At 42.9% G+C, this 26107-nt stretch overlaps 1 protein-coding gene across 9 annotated transcripts in view; it reads right to left on the reverse strand.

The window, feature by feature from the left end:
- Window positions 1-26107, reverse strand: part of FGD3 (FYVE, RhoGEF and PH domain containing 3) — a 124386-nt gene that overhangs the window by 21694 nt on the left and 76585 nt on the right. For 8 of the 9 annotated variants that reach the window (XR_010614222.1, XM_065686942.1, XM_065686944.1 and 5 more), the window contains 11 exons: window positions 19286-19375; window positions 17985-18121; window positions 16110-16266; window positions 12467-12605; window positions 11575-11633; window positions 9376-9522; window positions 8831-8923; window positions 8296-8375; window positions 7835-7865; window positions 7224-7325; window positions 3474-3536 (listed from right to left, as the gene is read on the reverse strand). Coding sequence is in view for 8 of the 9 variants with exons in the window: in XM_065686942.1 (XP_065543014.1) it covers window positions 3474-3536; window positions 7224-7325; window positions 7835-7865; window positions 8296-8375; window positions 8831-8923; window positions 9376-9522; window positions 11575-11633; window positions 12467-12605; window positions 16110-16266; window positions 17985-18121; window positions 19286-19375 (1098 nt within the window). In the remaining variant the exon portion in view is untranslated. The remainder of the gene's footprint in view (window positions 1-3473; window positions 3537-7223; window positions 7326-7834; window positions 7866-8295; window positions 8376-8830; window positions 8924-9375; window positions 9523-11574; window positions 11634-12466; window positions 12606-16109; window positions 16267-17984; window positions 18122-19285; window positions 19376-26107) is intronic. The other variant, XM_065686941.1, reaches the window with a different exon arrangement.

A 26107-nucleotide genomic window follows, 5' to 3' on the forward strand; every position in this document is an offset into this window, starting at 1 on the left:
TTGTGCCCCTGCACTGGGCACTGGTGAGGCCGCACCTCGAATCCTGTGCTCAGCTCTGGGCCCCTCACTACAAGAGAGACATTGAGGGGCTGGAGCGGGGCCAGAGAAGGGAATGGAGCTGGTGCAGGGCCTGGAGCCCAAGTGTGATGGGGAACGGCTGAGGGACCGTGGGGTTCAGTCTGGAGAAGAGAAGGCTCAGGGGGGACCTGATGGCTCCCGACAAGTGCCTGACAGGAGGATGGAGCCAGGAGGGGCTGGGCTCTGCTCCCAAGGAACAAGTGATGGGACAAGAGGAAACGGCCTCAAGCTGCACCAGGGGAGGTGGTGAAGGTTCTGGAGAATAAGTATGATGAGGAATGGCTCAAGGACCTGAGGAGGTTTAGTTCTAGGCTGTTTAGAAAAGAGGGCTCAAGGGGACCTTATCACTCTCCACAACTACCTGACAGGAGGTTGTAGTTAGGTGGGGTCAGTCTCTTCTCCAAAGGAACAATGGACAGGACAGGAGGAAATGGCCTTAAGCTGTGCCAGGGAAGGTTTAGACTGGAGATTAGGAACAATTTGTTCACTGATATGGTGTTCAGGCATTGGAACAGGCTGCCCAAGAAAGTGTTCCTGTCCCTGGAAGTGTTCAAAACCCATGTAGATGAGGCCCTCAGTGATATGGTTTAGTGGTGGTCTTGGCAGTCCTGGGGTAATAGCTGGACTTGATGATCTTAAAGGTCTTTTCCAACCTGGCTGATTCTATGATTCTACCAAGCCAATTCCTTATCCACCGAGTGGTCCTTCTGTTAAATCCATGCCTCTCCAGTTTAGAGAGAAGGATGTTGTAAGGGACAATGTCAAATGCCTTGTACAAGTCCAGGTAGATGACATCAGTTGCTCTGCCTTTACCCACCAACCCCGTAGCTACATCATAGAAGGCCACCAAATTTGTCAGGCACTATTTGCCCTTAGTGAAGCCATGTTGGCTGTCACCAACCACCCCGTTATTGTCCATGTGCCTCAGCACAGCTTCCAGGAGGATCTGCTCCATGATGTTACCAGGCACTGAGGCGAGACTGACCAGCCTGTATTTCCCCATGTTCTCCTTTTTTCCTTTTTTAAGAATGGGGCTTATATTTCCCCTTTTCCAGTCAGCAGGAACTTCACCCATCTGCCACGACTTCTCAAATATGATGGAAAATGGCTTGGCAACTACATCTGTGGGTTCTGAGGGCACTGCATCTCATCAGGTCCCATGCACTTGTGCACCTTCAGGTTTCTTAGATGTTCTCTCTGATCATCTACAGTGGACAGCTTCTTATTCTCCCAGTCCCAGCCTTTGCCTTCTACAACTTGCTTGACGAGGCTCGAGCTCTTGCTGGTGAAATTCATTCAGTACCTCGGCCTTCTCCATGTCCCAGGTCTCCCATTTCTTTCCAGGGGGGGCTCACATTTTCCCTTGTCTTCCTTTTGTCACTAACGTAACTGATAGAAGCATTTCTTGTTGCCCTTGATGTCCCTGGCCAGATTTCATTTTATCTGGGCTTTTACTTTCCTAACCTAATCTCTGGCTCCCCGACAATTTCTCTGTATTCCTTCCAGGCTATTTGCCCTTGCCTCCACCCTCTATAGGCTTCAGTGAAATGCTGATCATATGTGAGAAATTAAATTATATAGTCTATTTTGTACTTTGTAATGCAGCAAAATTGTTTAGTTTGTTTCTCTATTTCCCAATGTCATACATGCAATGTTACATGCAAGACAATCTTCCCCTGGCTTGTACCTTCCTCATGCAGGCAGAAAGTTGAGCAGAAGTTGTTCTAGCAGTGCAGTGCAGCAAACATGGACCACAATGCAGTAGAGCAAGCAGACTACACTTCCTGCAGCAGGTTTCCACTGTCTAGTTGTGCTAACCTGAAACACTAATGAAACCCCAGCAGACTCTTTACTAGATTCAGCAGAACCACAGGAAGGAGATAGTTTGCTGACCACCACCACCACCAAGTGGTTTGCATGTGGAAGTCGTCAAGCACAGAATGTACTCGTTCTCATGCCCTCACTGAGATGTTTCTAAAGGGATGTCACCATTAAAGATTAGTTTCTAAAGCTGCAAGTAACATCTGAATCCATTACTCACGCTGATGTTATACATTTGCTACAATACAGCAGAATGAGATCCCAGAATCAATACTACAACATTTCTGACGTTTTCAGCTGTGTGTTTTTATGATAAACTCCACTTTTAGTCCTACCTCAGGAATTATTTCTTTTTCAAAAATACACAACTTGTGTAAAATCACTTCCTGTATCAGATACACTGTGCAAATCACCGACAACTGCTTATAACCAACTACAAAGACCTATTTTTTAAAATTTAATTACAGCTAGAATTAACATTTCCATAAGAAACTTGAGACTAAAAAGGATTTTTCTGTTTGTTTTTAAATACTCTCAATCAGTAGCTAGCTCACTGGGGCTCCTGTAACTCAATGAACAGGGGCACTAATCACAAAACTGACTACAAATAAAAAAATGCTTAGGGCAAAGATGATGTGTGAACAAACAGTAAACAGCAAGGAGCACACTAATTACAAACACTTATTTTTAATAAGCCAGAGGTCTGGAGGAGTCTGCTGAGTGGCTCCTTTGTTACTAAAAACATCATGCTAATACCATATATCCTGTAGTATGTCTCCACAGATAAGGGGCTCTTGGGTTATTGTTTCTTCTTTTGGGGATTTTTTTTCAGTAAACTCATCTGACCCTAATGCATTTCCTGAAAATCTGTTGTTCTCAGAAGATGTTTTAGAAGGGAGAGTTAAGAACACTAAAAGATAGACCCTTATCAGGACTCAAAACCTCTGGCTGGACTCAGCAGCAGTCACAGGCATTGTACAGAGCAAAATGAAAGAATACCTTTAAAAGCATATTTTGCTTTTGCAGCAGGCAATCACTTACAGACCAGAGGTGTATGAAAGTACTATAATCTCCCCCTCTGTATTGGCAGAAACATGAAAAGCACACTATGAAAGAAGTGTTAATCAAAATCCAGTTCTGGAGATGAGATCCCGAGTTACACAATATGACAGCATTAAGCAGACAGGTTTCCTTGCCTCTCCTTGCCCACCCTCCCACCAGCATTCACTGGAGCTCCGTATCAGAATTTAAAAATGAACAAACACAAACCACAACAGAAACCCCCAACACTACAAAAGTACCAATCGGCTTTCCTCATGCTGGGTACCCTGTAACTAGGTTCACACACACGTGCAGCATTAATCTGCAACAAGAGGATTTCAGTGCACTGATGCTGCAAACTGGAGCTGTGGGTGTAGCGTAGCCAACACATTAAGGACAGCACAGCTGCAGCAACAGACAGCAGAATATACACCAGCACACTGAGGTAGCTCTGGGCTTTTTTCCTGCTATAAAAGAAAAAGAACCACCCACCCGCCCTACTCTACCCAAAGCATTAACTTCAGATTACTGACCCCTCCAAATGCACCACCACCATCTGCTCCTGGCATCGATTCCACCGAGCTGGTGCTTGCTATCTGAGGGAAACAGAATGACACAGAAGAATTTCAACATGGACATTCCTCCTAAAAGATACTAAATGCTGAAAAAGAAAACATGGCATCATTTACTTTTAGCCCCTCATCCATTTGCTTGTGAATATCCTTTAATTGCACATGTTTATAGCCACCCTCTAGTGCTGGGTTGACTACGAAACAGGTGACTCTGCAGATGGCACTGGATTGCCAAGCCTGCTCTTCCCTGCAGCCTGTGCCTACTCCCCACAAGCACTACAGAACATAAACAGCCACGTTTTGAATTCCATGTCAGCCCTGCAAGCCAAAGGAGCAGGTGATTTGCATAGTCAGAGCATTCTGAGGAGGAAGAGTATTTACTCCATTCAAATGGAGTTACAAAGTTAAGCTTTTCTTAAATGCAATACATCTCTCACTCTCTTACAAACGCAAACTGGCACATATATGTATTCAATACATATAAAGGGCAAATAACAAGCTTATGTACATCAAAACCATAGGCTACATCCTAAAAGGAAAACCATCTTATCTGTCATCAATTACAAGGAGTTTTCTAGTTTACAGGTGATCTCAAAATATTAGACTCTTTATGATAAATTTTCCTGTTATTCCCATAGATCATTCTTACTCTGCCAGAGAACATCTCCTATTCAAGGTCATCCAAATCTCCAGTGCATTTCTGCCCTTCATTCCATTTGAAAGCAAAAGGGTTTAATCTGTTATTAGAAACAACCTGAACTGTAGCTTTGAGTAAGTGGCCAAATTGAAAAGCTACTCATTCCAGCACCTGATTTATCTATTTATATACCAATACAACCAATTGAATCTGGAGAACAAGCAAATGCATTCCCTGAGACTAGGGCTGTGCCACCCCTGGAGCACTTCCTCAGGAAATGCAACTTAATTAAAGGAAGCATCATGTACTCAACTCTAGCCAATTATTTCTGCCTCCACACAAAACCAACAACCCGATGGGCTTCACATTATCTATTCTCTGGTCCTGGGGAAAAGGGCTTCCTTCCATGGGAATCCTAATCAATCCAGGTATTTAGACCTCTCTGCCTAGTAAAACTACATGTGTGTGCTGTGACACAGGACTTGGGAAGAGAATGCAAAAAGAGGAAAGAAAATGAGGTCTGAAAGAGAGATGAAGAAAACTCCCAGCAAGTTTAGGGGAAAGGGTAAATATTTCTAGTTGCCCATTCAGATCCTCATGCCCTTTCAATATTTATTTGGAATAATGTGCCAAAAATCAGATATCCTCTACTCTTAACCTGGAAGAGTTTTCAAAAGGGTTTCTCTGAACTACCCCAGACCTAAGGGGAGGAACAGAGACAGGGGTGGGAAATCATGATTTAACAGGATCTAAAAATCATGATTTAACCAACAGAAGCACACCTACGTCTCAAATCTTTGGGATGGCACTTCCACAGAGCTCAGCTCTCTGTGGCACTTTCCCTCGCCAGCTTTCTAAGAATGCACAGACTGGGTCCTTCCCCCACACAAACCTCCAACTCTTCTAATATCAAGCAGTGATAAAAGAGGTCCTTTCCCTTGAGAACATTTGTAGACGGATTTAAAAAAAAACCCTTCACATACCCTCGAAATGCTACAGACAAAAATGGAAAACAGGGAAATGCGTGCCCTCTTTCTGAAGCAACCAAGCCACAAAAGGACCCTGAAGATTCCTGACAGGACTTCATTAAATAAAAGGCCACTGCCACAGTCACCCTGCCAGTGCTGCCTGGCAATGACACCAAATATTCACCTCTTCACAGGTGGGAGGTTATTAATTGCTGTTGATTATTGCACAGGCATAATCTTAAGACTCAAATGTCAGATCCCTGCACCTCCGAGAAACTGCATGTCTTCTGGAGGCAAATTACAGGCTGAAGACCAACCCTCAGTGCTTGGATGAGCTTACGTAAATCAGCAGGGAAAACAAAAGCATGCTAAGAGTTGCATGCAAAGGCATGCACTGGTCATGCAGCTAAAATAACTCATAAGCACTATAATATATCAAATGTACAGCCAAGGAGAGAAGAGCAATTTGGCTGTTTTTCTATGGGCTTATTAGAACCAGAGTCCAATCTCTAGTAGCTGTTACAGATCCAGGCTGGAATCCCTGAGTGCGTATCTATTTCTTGAGTCATGAGAGCAAAAAAGAGAAGATTACTGTCATTGTTTCTCTAAAGCACACTGCCCAATATTCCATAAAGATGACTGAATACCTCTGGTGGATGCTGCCCACTGCATCATGTTGCTACCAAGAATGCTTTCAGTATTTGTTCAGTTTTCATTACAAAACTACCTTTATCTCTGTTTAAGCGACAGCAATTCTGACACATTTACCCATGGCATCAGTTTTCAAAGCTAATTACCCAGATAAGGTAATCTCCTAAAAATGCAGCATTCTGGCAGAAAAGAAATTAAGGTGCGTTCTGCATTAATAGCCAGGAGATAAACCAGACTTCTGATCTACTTGACCTTCATGAACAAGTAGAGCATAAACATGTGGCTACAGCATTTACACAGAAGCAAAATAAAATGGAATTTACAAAGCAAGACTGAACAGGCACCATATCTTAACAGGATAGAAAGAAGTCTGTTTACTAGTTTGCTTATTAGCAAGGGGGAATTTTTTGATCAGAGCATCCTGGTTCTGAAGGCAGCCCTGAGCTAAAAGCAGAGGCATGAATCAATTATTTTCCATCTTTTGGCCTATTATTTTTATCTGATGAGTAGCTGATGATCAAGCTAGGCCATATTCTGAAAAGACTCATTGCTGGCTGCTATCAGCAACAGGATCGTTTGCTGGTTTGTGAAGATGGTTTGTGACGATCTCCACTGTCAGTCTGATTAATGCTGGGATGAGAGGAATATCTGACATCTCTCCTGAGCCCCCTGGGAAATCAGTTGGATAAAAATCCAGCCTTACTGAGTCACTGAAGGGAGAGGTTTCCAAATGGTTAGGCACCAAAAAAAAAAAAAGAGGAAGGCAAAATGACCCCCAAGTTTAACTCTGCAGGTGGTCCTTCTCTCCCAGCTCTCCAAGATCCACCACGTCTGACCACCAACACACATCACAGTGCAATACACTGCAGATGTAGAGAAACCAAATAAATTTTAAGACTATTCTGCGTATTTAGTTGAAGAGTATCCTTCCTGAAGTATATTTATTACCTGTAAGACAGGAACTTAGATGATCTTTAAAGTCCCTTCCAACCTTAATCATACTATGATTCTATGATTTTAAGATCTTTTTAAAAAGCATCAATTTCCTTTCAACTCTTTACATAATAATAAAAAAGAAGCAATCCCAAAAGTGCGTCTTTGAGGAGATGGGGAAAAGTAATGAACAAAATCTCCCAGGCGTACAAACATTCTTCCAGACAGCCAACCACCCATAACACGGCCGAATTACATTTGTTATGCTAAATTAGCCACTAGTCTGGAAAAAATGACCAATAGGTCTCTTGCACTGAATTCCCCTAGGTAATTTATTCCATACCTGCATGGCTAAGTAACTATGTCTGATATGCATTTAAGAGCCAGAGAAATGGAGCTCTACTGTAATGTAATATAAAAATCAAGAACAAGACTACACTGTTTTAAAATTAACTATGTAAGTCTACTTTAACTGTTGGTAAAACTGATAGCAAAGAAGGAGAATTAAGCACTTGTACTTACAGAGGAATCTGGAAGATGCTCCTCCTCTTGAGAAAAAGAGCTATTGAAAGCTCTAAATGTCTCACTGTTCTGTTTGTGCTTTTCAATTGTTGCTTGAATGACCTGAAACAAAAATTCCAGCAAAGATGAGAAGTGTCATAAAAGGAGCCTTGGAAAAATTCTCTCATAGGAAGATGGTTAGGGTTATCATTTTGGTAAAAAACCCTTATGCTTGCATACATTAAATAGAAACTACAAAACCTTAATGAGTGGTGCTGTTAACGCACTACTGCTCAAGTTCAAAACTAAGAGAGCTATGAGACAGTATTCACTGTAAGTCAGATTGCAAGAATATACAAGGCTAAGCTGATGTCTCAGTCTCATCTCTCACTGGGCTTGAGGATGGCAGGAAATAGGAAGCCATTTGAAGCACCCGTACACTGCCTGGAGACAGTGAGTCAGCAGTGGGAGCCTGCCTGGGTCCACATTTCTACATGAGCAGCTTCACCAGACTGGACATCAGCTTCCTTGCACAGCTGCTTTCATGCAGAACCCGAAAAAGATAATTTTAAAACCAGCAGGTGCTGATTGCATGGTGATTTCCACCCATTTTGTTATGGTTTTGTATTAACCTGAATCCACTCTCTCTTCTCATCTTCTGTCCTGTTAAAACAGAAGAAAAACACAGAAAACATCATAATTCTACTTCCAATATTTTCAGTAAATTCAACTCACATCTTCACAGCTTTATATGCATCAAGATTTTAGCTTTGCTATCCACCATTTTATAAACAATATTAATAATTATTGACCTCAACCACCACCAAAAAAATGCCAAAAAGTTTGAATTAATAATACAGTGGAACCTACAAGCACTACTAAACACACTGGTAGCATTCAATGAAGCAAACCAACACAGCAATTTAACACACCCTGATTTAGGACCAACATAATCCTTGCATATGGAAGTTATGCATCCCTGGTGCTCATCTCCTGGTTTAAAGCTATGTCAAACTAGCACAGCCATATCCCCTAGATGGCAAATTTCTACATGAATATTCACAAACCCTGAAAGACAGAACAAGCACCATACCTGGCCTGTAGTTCCAATGATCTCTTTTTTCCTGTTATTGAAAATGTATGAGCCACGTTTTGCTTTGCAATTTCTTGGACCTGTAAAAAGAACATGTGAGCTTCTTGCCAGTCTCCATTGCTTTCAATCAACTTACAAATACAGTCATTCTGTGAAATACTTGGCAGAAATGATCACTCAGAATACAGTACAGAGGTAGAAAAAACAAAGATTGTTTCCATAATTACCTACTTGTCTTACTACAAAACTTGTGAATCTGTTTCCACAACCCATACCCTACAGCCGTAGGGGAAAAGGTGGCTCCTTTATCAACTAGGTGACAAGAGCAGGCTTCCAATCAAAGCATGGACAGTCACCCTTTTCTAACCCACCTTTGGATAATTACCTCATAATAATCCCCCCCAAGAGATTCAAAGCTGGATTTTAGAATTTTATTATATTTCTGCTTACATATGTTGTTATATTTTGGATTGAGGGGGAATCTGATACTATTGAGCGTGGAAGCATTAAAACACAGGAAAGAAGAGATGCAAACCTGCAGTCCTGCAATGTCCATCTTCTCCCGAACACTGAACTTCTGGCCTATCAGCCTCAGTTTTGGCACACAGTATAGCACCATGCTGTTAAACTGTAACAAGGGAAGATTTTAAATGAAGGGATTTCATGCATTCTGGCCATTTAGGAGTGGTTTGTTTTACTTTGCGGTTCTCAAGGAGAGATTTAAGGAGTAACCTAGGTTCACAGATCACTACTTGAGAGAAGTGGACAGACAGAAACATGTCAGCCAGTAGCTTTTGCATTCACCCCTCTCTTTGGTACCTTACATGGCAAGGTGGTCCTGAGGCCTCTGAGGAGGGAGGTGAGAAAACCCCCTTTGGGGCTGGCAAGCCATCAGCAAAGGCGCAAGCATGGAAGAAGGAAGGAAATCCTCAAGGAAATAGCATCCAGAAAACTGCTGCTCAGAGGAAGCAGTAGCTGGGCTCAGCTAGTGAATGCTTTTTGTATTTGAGAATAGGGAGATGGAAATGTACCATTTCAGAGCACAACTCTGAAAATAAGAGAGCAACAAGAAAACCTCACCAGGAATAAATATCTATCCTGGGCTGTGCCATTCTTCGCAGAGAGTTTCTGAATGTGTCCTTCTTTAATGAGCTCATTGGCTGGGTTAACAATATCCTCTTCACCACCAAGTCGCTCATAGACTTCCAAAAGCTTGTGCATCTTTTCCTGCAAGTACAAAGTGAAGTTTCACTTCTTGTACTGATACAATAGCAGTTAGGTCTCCATCAAGAAGCATGGTCATATTCTGCATTTCTAAGCTAAGTCTGAAACCACAGCTATATAAGGAAGGCTGCAGTCTAACACAGGGGCCTTCATGGCAAAAAAGTATCTCTGAAACAGGCAAAGCCAAAATGCTTAAAATATAGTTTCAATGTCATTCAGGCATCCTTATGTCTTCATCAAAATTCTCTAAGAAGGGATTACTTTTTCCTTTTCAGCAAAGCACTGTTTCCACTTAAGTCATCCAACTATTAAAGTCAAAGCAGCTTTCATAAGTCAAAATAAGAAAGGTGTGTAAATCTTGCTACTGAGTTTTGGAAAAGTTTGGCTTTTAGCCACAAGCTGGACTGATGTGCTACAAATGGCACTGCCAGCAATTGTTCAGAATGTGAGGACAGAGATCCATGCGATTACACCCAAATATATGCCCAAGCCCGTTTCTAAATCATACCTCTACCCATCTATAGATTAAGCTGGAATTTCAGGTCTTTCACCCTTTGACTTGAGAATTTTCACCACAAATACACATCACACCAGTTCCTGTCCTAATCAGTTCTTCTGACCAATGATTGTAAGAATGAACAACAAAAGAACCCCCACAAAAAAACCCAACCAAAACCTAACCATTAACATAAACTCACTGCAAAACACAATGGATGGTGGGGGGCTCTGGACTAAAAGCAAGTAAGGAAATCACCTAAGCCCAAAAGCAGACTTTTTGCACCAGATGGGAGGATTAGCAAGAGATCCCATTAATTTAAAGACAAGCAAAAACCAGTGAACTTATTGAGCTGTTTTTTTCAAGGGGGAACTAGAACACCATGAGCAGTTATGTGAAGTCAAACCTGAAATTCTTACTCAGATACTTTTCCTTCGAGTCTCTGCTCAGGTAAAACCTGAATTACAGAAGAATTCAATGTAATAAGAAGCCCTGATTAGAGGCTTCAAGTTCTTATCAGAAATAAACAGGGGGTGCAAAATTATTGTAGCAGCTTTTTCCAATAGGTTTTTGTGTACTAACACAAAAAAAATCCAACACAGAAAGCAACTAGCTGGTGGCTTTATATTCATCCTCTCTGTGGAGATACTGCGCACAGTCCCCAGCAAAGTAGTTGTTTAAGTGCCTCAAACTGGAAAAATTTCCATCAAAATATATCCCTATCCAGAGAACATGCTAAGGTCACATTGACAGATGGTTTCAAAACTGGTTTTCACTGCAACATACTGAAAACACAGACATCAGATGGTTACTTCCCTATAGCAGCCACAGGAAATGTTTCATGGTGTCCCCACCAGCAAGGGGAAGGAAGTAAGTGTCTGATAAGGAAGGGGACATAAAACCAAGAACCACAAGTGGTCAGTGAATATTAAGATAGATACGTAGCATTTCAGATCAGTTAGATACAAAAGCTCCCAAGGCATCTGGGTGCACAAAAGGACTAACATCTGTAACTATAAAGTCCATTTACTTTAATAGTAATGCACTTGCTGCTCTGGATACAAAGCTCATAAAGCTAACATTCAGAATTCCCAGTCTCAGACTGCCCAGCTTTACAAGTAGAGCTTACCAAAGCTACTGACACATACTAAGTGCACCAAGATGAGACAAAATCAAACCAAAACAACCTCCAGTCTGGCAAATTACTGTAGGACCATAAAAATCAGTGAAAATGTACAAGGACAGCTTTTGAATGGATACAATTGGAATACTTTCGACATATTTAAATTAAAAGCAAATAATGAGTTTCATAAAGACCTCCTTTTTCAACCCACTGGGTCGTTAGGAAGAATGAAAGTGGCCCAAAAACCCATGGTAAACGAAACAGGATCATTTATGATAAAGAGAAGTCAGATATCCAACTGAGGTTTTAAAGCCTGACTCACTGTACTGGAAAATTCAACCCCAGCCTGCTTTATTGAGCCTGTTGCAATGGGGGACCATTGGTTTAACCAGATGTTCCAGTCAGATTACAATTATATTATGCAATTCCTACTCACCATCTTTCGGATGGCTGCGTTTGAATGGTTTGCTGCTGTAGATATGAGCTCCAGTGACTCTGCAATAAAGGTAGCAACAGTTATGCACTCTCCAAAATATGTCTGTTAACAACTTGGGTGGGTTTTTTTTCACCTCTCTGATTAGCAATTTTCCTGCAAAATTCCTGTTGCAAAAGCAAGGACTGTGTATTTTTAACTTCCATGAAGTAAAGGCAATGCTTTATATACACAACCACTTCTGCAAGTTCAGCTGGCCCATGTGCATCTAAGTGTTCAATCTTTCTCTCCTAGAAATCTAAGCAAGCCAAAGCACATAGTGGCAAAAAACGCAAACATCTTCTGGGAATCAACCTACTAAAAGTTAACTTAAGTCTCACTTAAGTCTTCACAAACATGTTTCTAAGAGTGTTTTCCCAAAACAGGGCTTCTGTGCTGCAACATGAAGTAATATGAACCCTGTTTCGGCTGAGATCACAGACTGCAAGAAGCCAACACACGTCCATCTCTCAACAGAGTCTAACCTGCTTTGCTGGCGAGCATATGCATTTAAGGCCATTATTGTTTTCTTCCTCTGGGTATTGCAGAGAAGTCCTCCTGTATTTGTCCTTGGCCATACAATGGATTAAATAAAAATGAGATATATTCTACCATTACAAACTCCAATATTTTGTCACTGTTTATTTGACAAATCTCCCTTTATTCCTAGAGCTAACATATTAACCCTTTTTATTCTCTAAGAGCATTCAAAATCACTTTGTGCTATATTTGGGAATAAATTATTCATTCAGATCTCCATTTCAACCATAGCCCTAGTTGAAAGAATCTGAACATGTGAAGAAAAAATGCCAAGGTTTTGATTGTGCTTATTAGATGGAGAAGAGTTTACATGTACTTTCAGCATCTTTCCTATCTGGAGATTCTTCTGGAAGTTTCTTTAAATAGTCCTTTAGGAGAAGCTCATAACGAGGAATTCTTTGCACTGGTTCCAGCATGTGATGTTGTAATGTCAGGTTTCCACACACCTCCTGTTTCTGTAACAGAGAGAAAACAAGCACAGAAGAGTTTGTCTTTGTAAGTAGCTAGAGGACCATAAAACAGCTTCTCAAGCTATCATAGAATCATAGACTCATTTAGCCTGGAAAATATCCTTAAGATATCAAGTCCAACCATTCACCTGGCACTGCCAAGTCCTCAACTAAATCATGTCCCCAAGCACCACATCTAACACATCTTTTAAATACTTCCAGGGATGACTTGGGTTTACAGAGACAGCCTGGGCAGCCTGTTCCAATGCCTGACCACCCCTTTGGGGAAGGAACTGTTCCTAATCTCCATCCAAACCTGCCCTACTTGAGGCCTACTTGAGTGCAACTTGAGGCCATTTCCTCTTGTCCCATTCCTTGTTCCTTGGGAGCAGAGCCCAGCCCCTCCTGGCTCCATCCTCCTGTCAGGCACTTGTAGGGAGCCATCAGGTCCCCCCTGAGCCTTCTCTTCTCCAGACTGAACCCCCCAGGTCCCTCAGCCGTTCCCCATCACACTTGGGCTCCAGGCCCTGCACCAGCTCCATTCCCTTCTCTGGCCCCGCTCCAGCCCCTCAATGTCTCTCTTGGAGTGAGGGGCCCAGAGCTGAGCACAGGATTCGAGGTGCGGCCTCACCAGTGCCCAGTGCAGGGGCACAATCACTGCCCTGGCGCTGCTGCCGCACTGGTGCTGATACAGGCCAGGATGCTGGTGGCTTCCTGGCTGCCTGGGCACAAGCTGCTCATGTTCAGCTCCATCAGTCAGCACCCCCAGGACCTTTTCCATGAGCAGTTCCCAGCCACTCTTCCCAAGCCTGGAGCGTTGCAGGGGGTTGTTGTGGCCCAAGTGCAGGGCCCGGCACTTTGCCTTGTTGAACCTCATCCCATTGGTGACATCCCATGGGTCCAGTCTGTCTGAATCCCCCTGTAGAGCCTCCTGCTCACCAGCAGTTATCAGAGCTGACAGGTTTCATGTGAACCTTAGTCCCATGTCTTGCATTGTCTGCAGATATGCAACAATCCTCTTTCAGATTTTGCGTGCTCCTTCCCAAGCTCAGAAAAGCTCTTTCCCTCCATGGCCCTACACAGCATTTTTCCTCCCAAAGACTATGTGAAGTCAGAAATCCCACAGGACTGTAGTGCTTGCTAGAGCTTACAGCACAAGCAGCAGACACACTGCTCAGACATCCCCTCTGGAGAAGGAGATGCCTCAAATTCTCTTTTGCTTTCTTTCCATTTGACCAAGAAGGGGGTAGGTTTGAGACTGACTACACTAACTACTACCCAATAAGGCACTGATCTGCTCTGCTTGCAATAGTGGAGTACTGCATTGTATTTATTCTTCCTGTGTTTCATCATTTCTCCTCTCCTCTTCTAAATAGAAATGCCCGTTCACTTCATAGGGATCCTATGAAAATAAGTCACTTGCTTTAAAGCACACAGGAAATTTCTGTTAGTGATGTAATCCAACCCCTGAATCCCACATCAGTGTGTTAGCCACACACACGCTCTTCCCCATAGCATTTATTTTACGTCAGCACACTAATGCCACGTGTTGGTCTGTTTTACTGTGAGCAGCCCCTCAACAACCACATTAATTTCAACATGTTTTTCTCAGAGAAATGTGCTCACTTCAGGTATTGCCAATTTTCCTCATAAATATTACAGCCATGACACGCTGCTGGCTCACCCGATTCCCTAGCCAAAGCCTGCAGTTAATGAGTGTCTGAGAGAAAACGAAAAGCTATCTTTCCAGAAATTCAGAAGTAAATTTGCTGTTAAAAGTCTCTTGTCACAGTGGAGTGGCATGAACAATACTCCTGTTTATAGGAGATAAAATGAAATTATTCTCTCTCAGTGTTTTACAGAACCACATTTCCCAGAAAATGCAACTGGGATGGAATGAATCAGAGATTCCAGGAAGAACTAAAAAGGGCATGGAACTTCACTACTGCATGTTAGTGCTTGGTTTATACTCCCAACCCACTTACTACAACCTTCTCCACTGCCTTTTTATTCCAGCAATAGGATGAATTTTAACACTGAACAGCAACAAGGAAGCAGAGGAGGAAGTCACATCAAGGCTCACATCAGTTGTATTCACATGACAAGTGTGTCCCTACCTAAAAAGCCAGCAGTGACAAAATAAACTGTTCAAAATAAGAAAAGTTTAATGCTGTGAGATTTCTTAAAGGTCACGGAGTTCACACTGCAATTCACTTCTATTAACTGCTTAGGTGGGCAGCTTATTACTGAAGGACCACAACAAACTTCAACTGGTATTCTGAAAAGTAACAGTGACTCTTGATAGCACAGAGACAGGCCAGACGAGTGAACTAAGTATTCCTGGTCACATCTTTGCGTCCTGCAGGTATGGGCATTGACAGAAGCAAAAGGTGCTTTGATGTTGCCACTAAAATAACTTACAGGGAAATCCTGCTGTCAGTGGGGTTCAGAACGGCACCTTCCACATGCACTGCCTGCACTCACACTGTCTCACAAAGTCTTGCTCAACCAACACCAGAAATGGTCATGGTCTCAGGCAGCTGCAGACCAGCTCTGCAGACAGCTAACACACATGGTTTATGTTGGTAACTGGTGGTGAGAAAAGAAAGGGTGGGAAGATGCCAAGCTGGGTTCATACAGAACAAGGTTAAGAAAGGGCCATGTGGAGTGAGAGTGTAGTAGGAGAGGAACCTCCCCAATCCCTGCTCCTCCAAGCCCTGACCCTCCATGCAGGGCCTCTCTCCCTGATGCTGCTGGGGATTACTCGATTCCCGACAGCTGGCCCAGCCACAATCCTCTGATTGAGAGCAGGCAGCTGCACTCCCTCCTCAGCTTAACCCACTCCCTGCCAGCTCGCCCTTCCCAAAGGACGGTATGTGCTTTCCCAGCACAGGCAGAGAGATGCTTGCAAGTGTGCTGGAGCCTGCTTCATCCCTTAAACTGGCCCTGGGCCTGAGGGTAGAGAGAGGTTTCACAGATACAACAGCATCAGCAGAGCTCTTCCCCCCTCCCCACACAGCTTTTTGTATAATTAAGAGAAAACACATGAAAACCCATGATAAGCGTCTTCCTGCAGAGCTGTGAGCCCCAAGAGCTGCATGCCACTTCCTGAGCCTCACAAAAATCAGACCAGCAGCTGCTGGTGACACGCTTGAACTCAAACACACCCACCTCAGAATGGAAATGTATTTATTAAAATTAGTGATGAGGAAAAGAAATCAAAAAGCATTTATAAATGGACATGTTCACAGTCATAACTGCCGGGCCAGGAGAGAGGTTTTGTTCTGCAACTTCTGATACTCCTCTTAAATATATGAGCAGAAAAAAAGCTACATAGGTGAAAAATACGTGTTAGACAGCAAAAAGAGAATAAACAACTGCCACTAAAAATGACGTATACTTAGTATTAGAGCAGTGTTACCTTGTAGCTAAACACTGTGTGTCACATACTGGGAAAAAAAATAACTCACACAAATGAGTATCTCCATATTATGCCAATTAACCACATACCTGTATGTTCTGAATGACATCTTTGAATGGAGAGGACCTCTGCATACATGTGTTCACTATGTCCATCGCCCTGTCAAAGTTCTTTACATATTCTCCATACATCTTCAGAAAAGGAGCAAGTTTCTGTAGGATATCTCCAAGCCGTGGGTTGACGTTCCTATGGGAAAGAGACAGGTAAGCACTGAAATCTCTGGAAATCGGTACTATCTTCTGAGAAAAAACACAACTGCAAGACTTTCACAGTTGTCTCCCACATGTACAAGCACTTATACACATATGCAATGAAGATATTTCAGGCTAGTTTTAAAGTAATCTATGCCATATCCTAGGTGAAACATCCAACATTAATCTAGACATACAGATGTTCTGCTCCCAGTGTCACTCTTGTAAGTGAGGATTGAATTCAAACTGACCACACATTGTTTAAGAGACTTCCATAGATGTCTGCTGTCCAGTGCAAAATCCTGCAGGAAACTTTTACTTTGTTAAAATCATCTGTTCCACCACAGCCAAACATCGGAAGAGGTTTTAATACAGAGAGATCACTCGGTGCAGCTGGGTAGTCTCAGGGACATCTGTGTTCTCCAAATTCACAGCTGGGCAGAACAACAGCCATTTCTCCCCCAGCTTTCTTCTCCTGCTGAACTGTTCAGCTACTGAACAAGCTTCTGCCCTCTCTGACTTCCAGACTCTGCAGTTTCTCTCCCTTTACTGCAGCTGTACCTGTAAATGCCAAGTCAGGTCCAAGCATGCTGATACTCACTAATTCCTTCTGATCACTGATGAACTATATGAAGACTGGCCTCAGCCAAGAGAGATGTGAACTCTGGTCTTGTCTTCATCATTCAGGGTACTTGGAAAGGGGCAGCACCATCTGAAACTTCCACTGCAGGGCACTATGCAATGTGTCATCTCAAATCAAGTTTCCTATGTCTGCCTTACAATTAACATTTCTACCTATTGCTGTATTTCTGCCTTATCTACAACTTTATGCAGCTGACAAATTTGAATTGGTATTTGACCTTTACTACTCATTGAAAAACAAAAACAAACTCCAAGTTAAAAAACAAAAAAAAACCCTCAAACCCCAACAAACAACCCCCCCCCCCAGAAAAAAAAAACCAAAGAAACAAAACCAAAGCCAACCCAAAAACTAGAACTACACCTATTCTCTTGAAGAAAGCAGGTATACATTGTAACCCATAGTATTTATTATCCCCTAGAACAAAAGGCCAACAAATTCTGGGGTAAAAACTTACACAATGCTGTGGTGCTCAACAACAGAAGTGGTTGTGTAAAGACATAAGCAGATGTATAGATATGAAGTCATCCAACTCATCTGCCCAGATTTTCCACTGGTTGACTGCTACAATGCTAATTTTAGCATTAAATTTTATGTAACCACAACAAAACTCAAAAAAACCCCACAGAGTGGCTGTTTCTGGTGACACCTCCAAAATGGCATGCGAGCCTGGGCTGTGACATGATGATGCATTTTTCCGCTTTGAGAACTGAGGTTCTTTAACACCCCAGAGTGGGGCTGAAATACTTTATCTAGGGTGCCAAAACAAGCAATTTCCTTCCTCCCCAATACTGCAATTTCATAGTACTGCACTAACAGGAGAGTGGCAGTACAGTGAGGAAAACAGCTCTGGCAATACTTGACTGAAAAAATTCTCACAGTGCACTCCAGATTTTGAGGGCTCAAGTCTATTTCGGAAGTCAGAAATGCTCAAGGGACTCCAGACTAATGTATTGAATAACAAATGAGCTGCTGCACTAAACAATTAAAAATCTGCAATGAGACGAGGCCTTACAGTTGCTCTGGTTTCTTGAAAATGCATTTTTAAAACAATTGTAATGACAGTTACCTACCATTCTTGTGTAATTCTTGTTTTGAGCTCGGGAAGAAGAAATTGTCCATGGAAACAATAGATGGAAGAAATATTTGAAAAGATGCCCGTGATCACTTCAGATGAAATACCTGCTTCTGACAACTTAGTGCAAAAAACCTGTGTAAGACAACAAGACAGCACCAACATATTTACAAAAACCATCCCTGGACACGCTGGCTTTAGATAGTGGTATTACAAAGCTGACTGCCTTAGAAGAGAGCTACAGCTTTTGACTTCTGGTAGTCATTCCTTGGGGTCTTTCAGGGGGTTCAGAAAATGTAAGCCCACTGCCAAGTAGGGTTAGATTTGTGACTCTAGGCCATAGTGATATGGGTAAATCAAAAAGATTGGAGCTAACAAGAAGATTGGGCATCTTGTACTTAGGAGTCCCAGTTGCAAAGAACAACCAGTCCCTGAAGAGCACTGACTCCTATTTCTGTGAAGCAAAATAAACTAGGTGATTATTTTGTTTCTCTGTGTACTGAACAACAGGGAAAGACACCCATGATTTCTAAGGTCCTGAAACAGTCTCTGATTATCCAAAGCAAACATTGCAAAATCTTCCACAGAATCCTAGAGTCAGAAGGTAGAGGGCTCTGCAAGTTACAGCTTCTAACAAGATTTCTAACAAGGTGACAATTTTCTTCCTACCCTGGTTTTAACAGGCCCTTGGTTAGCAGTGTGACTCACACCCACTTTTACTCCTGTCCTGCACATTCAGATTTGTTTTTTTTTAATTTGAGCTAATTATAGAAATGCCTGAACTCTGCAGACTTGCTTGGTGTTTATGTGGAAGAAAGTACAGGCTCATCACATCAGCTTTACCTTATCCCCATGTGTAAACATGATGGCCAACAATTACGGAACACAGTGGGTAAAAAGAACCCCTAATTTCTGTGAGCCTAGGACTTACCCACATGGCCTGATTTTAGTAAAACTCAAACCTCTTGCACCTTACAGAGCAATCACTGATTTCATAATTTCGCAGTCCCTCCAGTATCCCTGTGATTTCCTCTCTACATATGCCCCAGGGAATAACCAAATTTTGATGGTATCTGTATACCATTGGGCTGCTGCTTTCCTATTCTTCTTTCCAACATCCTAACCCTTAAGTTCCAGTTCTGGGATCCTCCTTGCCAAAAGCTCACCTCTGGGACCCAAGGCATGCAGCCTGGCAATAAACAGGGGTTTCACACTATTGAGCTATAAGTTAGGGGATGAACGGGAGATATCCTTACTGCTCACAGAAAAGAAAGCAGAGTTTATTCAAAATCAAATTACCTGGTCCAACAGATGGAGTCTTTTAACATATGCTTCTTCCGTATGGAGCAGTTCATTTGCGATATTGAATAGCTTTTGGGGCTCTGTACACTGAAAGAAAAAGTTACAAATAACACAATCCATCTGCACCTCCAAACCTAAGTTTCATCACCTCTTCTCTTTTCCATTTTCTCAATTGGCCAGATTCCCTGCCAGCAGAGACACCTGAAGTGAAGGATGGTAACACATTTCAGAGTCTGCTCCGCACCCCTCATCAAAGGATCAGTTTGCTCCAGAGACACTTTAAAAGCTATTTTCTGAAAGTGCAATTAGTAATGCAGTCAATGGCTGGTCAGCGTATCACTTGAGTTCATTATGATTTTCTGTAAGGAACCAGAAACATCCTCTAAATCTAGAAAGAAGTCTGTATTTGGTAACTAAGGCACGAGAGTATAAATCAACTGTTCTCCTTTTTGGATTCAGGTCCTGTAACTAAAAAGAAAACTAGAAACCACACCAGTTTGGGCACAGGTCTCTCTCCCTGGCCAGCACAGCATTATTCTCCCTGATGTATTTCTGAGATTTTTGCACAGCTTTAAAGACCAGCCAATTCCCTGGAAAGAATTTTCAGGAACAGAACCTGAGTCACTCAGTGAAGTCTTTCATGAAACTCCTTTAAAAAAATTAATGAGAAAGGATTAATTAAAAAACCTGAATGCAGTTATAAAGCACTAACTTTATTCACAATTTAGCCAAAAGCTACAGAGACTCCTCATTGTCCAAGTGCTTAAAATACTCAAATTATTAGGACACATGCTTTAGCTTTCTGACACACTCTAGATACCTTTTTAAGGGTGCAGGTTTTCAATGCAATGCTTACGTATTACCAAACCAGTCAGAGCTGAGGGGTGGCTGTTCTGTGGTCAGGAATACAAACATCTAAAAGGGGCAGCAAAGATGATCAAAGGAGGGAAATTTTACTGGGCTAGATCCACAAAAAAAAGACAACTGCCATGAAGGTAAGAGAGATGTATAAATGACCAATGGAACAGTGAGCGACAACTGGGTGCAATTATTCACTATTTATTCCACAGGAAAACTAAAGGGCATCAAAAAAATTACCAAAGTGCTGCTTAAAGACCAAGAGCCACTTCCTCAAGCAAGATGTCACTGCAGACAAGCAGGTTCACAAAAGGACTGAACAAATCAATGGAGCAGAAGTACACCTGAAGTCTGTTAAACACACAGGGCTGTTTCCAGTTCAGGAAGCACCTGGGCCTCTCACCAGGAGCAGAGCTTTCCTTCCCAAATGCCCATCTCTGTGCGCTTGCCAGCACTTGTGTCAGGCACTTCTAGACACAACCCTGAGGGCGACCACCAGACTGTCAGAAAATGCCAACTGAATGCTCTCTTTGAGTTTCTTCAACAATACCTTCTTGTGTTTCCAAACACAGCTGACAAGAAAATATTAAAGTAACACCCCCACCCCCTCGCCTCCCTTTAGGCAAACTGCAATATAACTGAAAAGACCTCCAGGACTCTTCAAAGCTAGCCAAGAATTCAACCAAAGCAGACCCATGGTTACCCTACATGAAATGAGATACCACTTAGCATGAACTACCCACAGTTCCATGATGTAAGTATTAATTGCAGAAGGTGAACAGCTTTTCTGGGTTTAAAAGAGTGTAGGTCTTCTTTTAAAACAATCCCTCTCTTCCTAGGCACAAACCTGGAGATGGGCAACCATGCCAGGAATAAAGCTTTGGCATATACTCTACTTACCCCACTACTCAAATTATTTCAAGCAAATTTAAATACTGTCTTAAGATATCCTACCAATGTACAGAACATCCTGCTCCATTCATTCATGTGTTATATATTACTATTTAGGAGAAAAGAAAAAAAACAACCCCCCAACATTACAGCTTAGAATGAAATGCATTGCTGGCCATTCGAATTCAGGGCACAGGAAAGAGCCCGAATGAGACACTGATGGAACAGGCCAGCATGCCAGCCACCAGCAGCATCTTTTCAGCTTTTTAAATTCAGAATCTGAAAAATCATTTCCAAGCAAACACATCTGTTCTCAGAAGTAAACCTTCATGCAGTGCAGCCGCTTCTAACCTCTGGACCTTCACCATCTGCAATTACGTTTGTATTTCCAAAAAACCTTGCTGACATCTGCTTAAATACTAAGTAGCAGCTAAACAGACTCAACTTGAGCTCAGTTCTAAAGAGCAACTCTATCTGCAGTTGCTGTCTTTGCTAGGGGCAGGAGGCATTTCTCAACCTAATTTGTAGCATATTTGCTTTTCAACGGACAAAACGTTTTAAATGAAACAGCAGATAAATGAAGGTGATGCAGTCCCATTCTTCTAACATTACTTTGTGCACGGCAGGACTGCTTCAACAAAGCCTGAGCCGCAGTTCAGTTCACTATGAACGTGATATTTCATGGTCTGTGTTTTTAAAGGAAAAGTAAAACAAATTTGCAAACTCAGATGCAGATTATATCCTGCTCTGCCCGATGCATCTGCTGACTGAGCTCTCATCACAGCCGTGGCATATTCTGACCGTCCTCCACAGTTGCACATCCCAGCCAGACCTCTACTGCAGAGCCTTGTCAAAATTGTTTCGCTGCTGAATTCAGACGAAAGATGAGAAAGCGGAAGCAGGAGGTGTTGACACGGACATGACCCAAGCTTCAGTGTGCGCTTGAGCCCAGAGCCCCGCCATGTGCTGGGCTGCACCCCCAGAGCGTGAGCAGCAGCTCAGGGAGGGGATCCTGCCCCTCTGCTGTGCTCTGGGGAGACCCCCCTGCAGCCCTGATCCAGCTCTGGGGCAGCAGCACAGGAGGGACGTGGAGCTGTCGGAGCGAGGCCAGAGGCCATGGAGATGCTGCGAGGGCTGGAGCAGCTCTGCTCTGGAGCCAGGCTGAGAGAGCTGGGCTGGGGCAGCCTGGAGAAGAGAAGGCTTCTGAAGGGGAGACCTTACTGTGTCCTTTCAGTACTTAAAAGGGGCCTATAAGAAAGATGGGGAGAGACTTTTCAGCAGGGGTCGTTGTGACAGGACGAGGGGTGATGGTTTTAAACTAAAACTGGGGAGATTCAGGCTGGATGTGAGGAAAAAGTTATTTACAATGAGGGTAGTAAAATCCTGGCACAGGTTGTTCAGAGAGGTGGCGGATGCCCCATCCCTGGACATATTCAAGGCCAGGCTGGATGTGGTTCTGGGTGAAGATGTCCCTGCTCATTGCAGGGGGGTTGGACTGGATGAGCTTTGACGGTCCCTTTCAACCCAAACTATTCTATGATCCTATTCTACAATCCTATTCTACAATCCTATTCTATGATTTCACACCACAGAAAGCTCAGTCCAGTGCTCAAAGCAACATGATGCTCTTTCACTTCCTTGTGGAAGGTTCAAAAGCTCATTTCCAGCTGTTCCTGTCCAAAAGACATTTTAAAGAAAAAGGACCTTCTTTCAAAGGTTAGATACACACCGATGGTGGGAATGCATCTGCACCTCAAATAGCCCAGTCACAGACACAGATCAGGCCGTGGCACATGCTGAGCTGATTTGTGCAGTCGAGTGGCCTCAAGTGCATTGCTGCTTCCTGCAATCCTACTCACCCACCTGGCTGACCCCACTGAGCACACCCAGGCCACAGAGCACTGGATGCAGAGAATGACCCATATGTCCCGAAAGAAAACTGGAAATGAACGTTTAAAGTAAAAAACAAAGGTTTGATAGGAGAAAACTTGAACAATACCCTGCAGCAACCAGTGTTCATACAACTGGTTGTGAACAATCACATTCGGTATTTAGTTAGCACCTCTGTCACAAGGGGCTTCCAAAGAATCCTGAAGGAAAGCTGCTGGGATACAGCTAAGGCTAAAATCACATAGAGTTATGTTTCAAAACCCCACCAGCCGCACCAACAGAGAACACAGAAAGTCCAAGGAAGATGACAGAAAACTTCCTACTCAAAAATGCTGAAAAGAATACGGAAAAGTTGTCCTGTGCTTGGTGATCATCTTTTGTATTGAGATCTCATTTTCCTTAGGACATTTTAAGAAAAGATGATGAGAACATATCTGATTTTTCTTAACCAGCATTATGACTGGTTCAAACATTGACTTATGCAATCTTTTCTCAGCATGGAGATACTACATGGAGATAATCCCACCCAAAGGTCTGACTTGCAGGACTGGAGGCCAACTTTTCCAGCACAAACAGGAGGCAAACTCCAGCCACGTCCAGGCAGAATGTAAACATGTGTCAGGGACTGTGTAAGGCCCACATGGGACTTCATTACTACTATTTTACACAGCAGGAAGCAGGACAGATGGAGGAAGGCATTTTCTGGTGATTACTAGTGTCATGGTTTAAACCCAACCACAAACCTTGTTTGCTCACTTCCCCCCCTTCTTGCCCTCCCCCTGCTCCTGGAGGGACGGAGAGGAGAATCGAAAAGAATGCAACTCCCACGGGTTGAGATAAGAACAGTTTAGTAACTAAGGTATAACACAAATCACTGCTGCTACCACCAATAATAATAATGATAAAGGAAATAACAAGAGGAAAGAATACAACACCTCAACACCAGCCGACCAGTAACTCGCCTCACTCCCCCCAGCCAAGCACTGACCGATACCTCCTCCAACCCTGCAGTCCTTCCAGGTAACTCCCCGTTACACCCTGGGCATGACGTGCTGTGGTATGGAATACCTCTTTGGTCAGTTTGGGTCAGGTGTCCTGTCTCTGCTTCCTCCCAGCCTCCCCTCCTCCCTGGCAGAGCAGGAGGCTCACAAAGTCCTTGGCCAGACCAAACATTCGAGCAGCAACTGAAAACATCGGTGTTATCAGCGCTGTTCCCAGGCCAAAAGATCAAAACACAGCACTGTACTAGCTCCTAAGAAGGAGAAAAAATGACTGCTACTGCTGAACCCAGGACAACTAGTGAGCATGTATATATTACTCTTAGTGCAAAATATCTAAATAAAAAGATATGAAGAAGTGTTAGCCATCTCCAGAGCATTACTCTGTTGCTCCCAGGCAGTCAGCAGAAGCCTTGGGTATATGACTACAGAGCATGACAGCCCCTCAGTCTCACTTTCATGCCTGTCTTTTTGTTTTTGTAACCATCAAGGCTAACATGCCCCAGTTTCCAGAGCTCCTGACATTTTCTGAGACATCATCAAAACTAATAAGCTCCCCTTTTTCATTTTCATTTTGACAAGAGGTAACTGGAAAGCTCAGTAAGTCACTCCTGAGCTTTTAAACCATATTCCAATAATTTTGAGCTAACAGTGAGACCAGGTAAACTGTGCTGCAGACTCCCAAAGGAAGCCACATCACACTGCAAAGTTAAATAAAACAATACAAGTCCTACATCAGCCAGCATTGCCTCAGCAGTCGTGGGATGTGTGAAAGCTTGGGTGACGGATGGAAAGAGACCTGAAGCAGAAAATTTGTGAAGAGAGAAGCAAATCTGATTTTTTTCTCCTACTTAAAGTTTATTCATGAGCTTCCCTTAGCTTGACATACTAGGAGTTACCGAGACATCACTAAATCATTCTGCAGCTGTACTTCTTATGCATCTTCCTCCAACTATAACAAAGCTTTCTGGAAACCTGTAGATGTAAGGAGCCCTTGGTTACCCCTGTTGTGCAGTTGCAAACCCTGGTACTAGGGATAGCACAGGGGACACAAGAAAAGGATGCTGGCTCCAGATACAAAGCTTTCTAGGGGTAGCTAGGGTCTCCCCAGCCCTCAGGCGAGCAGCTGGTGCTGACTGCACTCTTCTCTCCTTCAGGCAGAACAGGTATCTTGTTTTCTGGAAAATTCCCAGTTTTGTCAAGGATGATGTGAACTTCAGCCTAAGAATAACCACAGAACAAGTCAACTTCGAATCACAATGGCTCTCCTTGCTGGAAGCTATGGCCCTTTACCTTAAGCCTTGGTCCACAGTGCCCCAAATCTGCAGCAGAATTGAAGGCGAGAGCAGGAGGATGATACGCACATGCACACTGGCGTCACATGCTGCATCCTCAGAAGAGAGCACAACCCTTACACTGCAGAAGAGGCAGCAGGTCTCTCAGCCTTCCCCCTCCACTTGGCTGCAAACCCAAGCTAACAGCATCCAAACTGCCTTTTGGAAGGTGAAATCAACTCCAAATACAAGGGCAAACCTGAGGTGCATCACCTAAATGCACTTCAGGAAGGAAAGTAACACAAGAAAACAAAACAGAAAGATCATCCTCTAGAGAAATCTCTTTTATATATTCACCAAGCATCCTGCAGAGAATTATGACCTCATAACTCTGTGTTTTGTCAGCATTATTTCATACTATATGGATACTTAACCCAAGGAACAAGACTTAAAGAACAGCCATCAAAACTGATGTATCACAAGACACTGGCATTTGCCAGCAAGTCACTCTTTAATCAAATTGCAAAGTCTTCTGCTTGGCTCACCACAGCTGGTTTGATACTGCATTCCTAGTCCAAACAGTTAATTTAATTACCATATTAAAGATATTTTTTGTTTAATTCAATGCATTATTTTCTTGAAGGCATGTTACCACTAAAAACCAATCTTTTAAATAAGATTTCAGATGCACACATGCACATATATTAAAAATATAAAATAATTACAGTATCTCACAGTGTGTGTATACGTGTATAAACACATATGAGGAAAACCAACAGCAGCAGGCAAGAAGCCTTGCACTGTGATGGTGATGCTGCCCATCTGAGATGTAAAGAAGCTTTCACTGTAGACTACTGAGGCGATACAGGATGTCAATGGCTGTGTTAGATGTTGTGTTCAACACAACA

The sequence above is a fragment of the Lathamus discolor genome, chromosome 7 (genome assembly GCF_037157495.1).
Source record: "Lathamus discolor isolate bLatDis1 chromosome 7, bLatDis1.hap1, whole genome shotgun sequence".
NCBI lineage: Eukaryota > Metazoa > Chordata > Aves > Psittaciformes > Psittacidae > Lathamus > Lathamus discolor.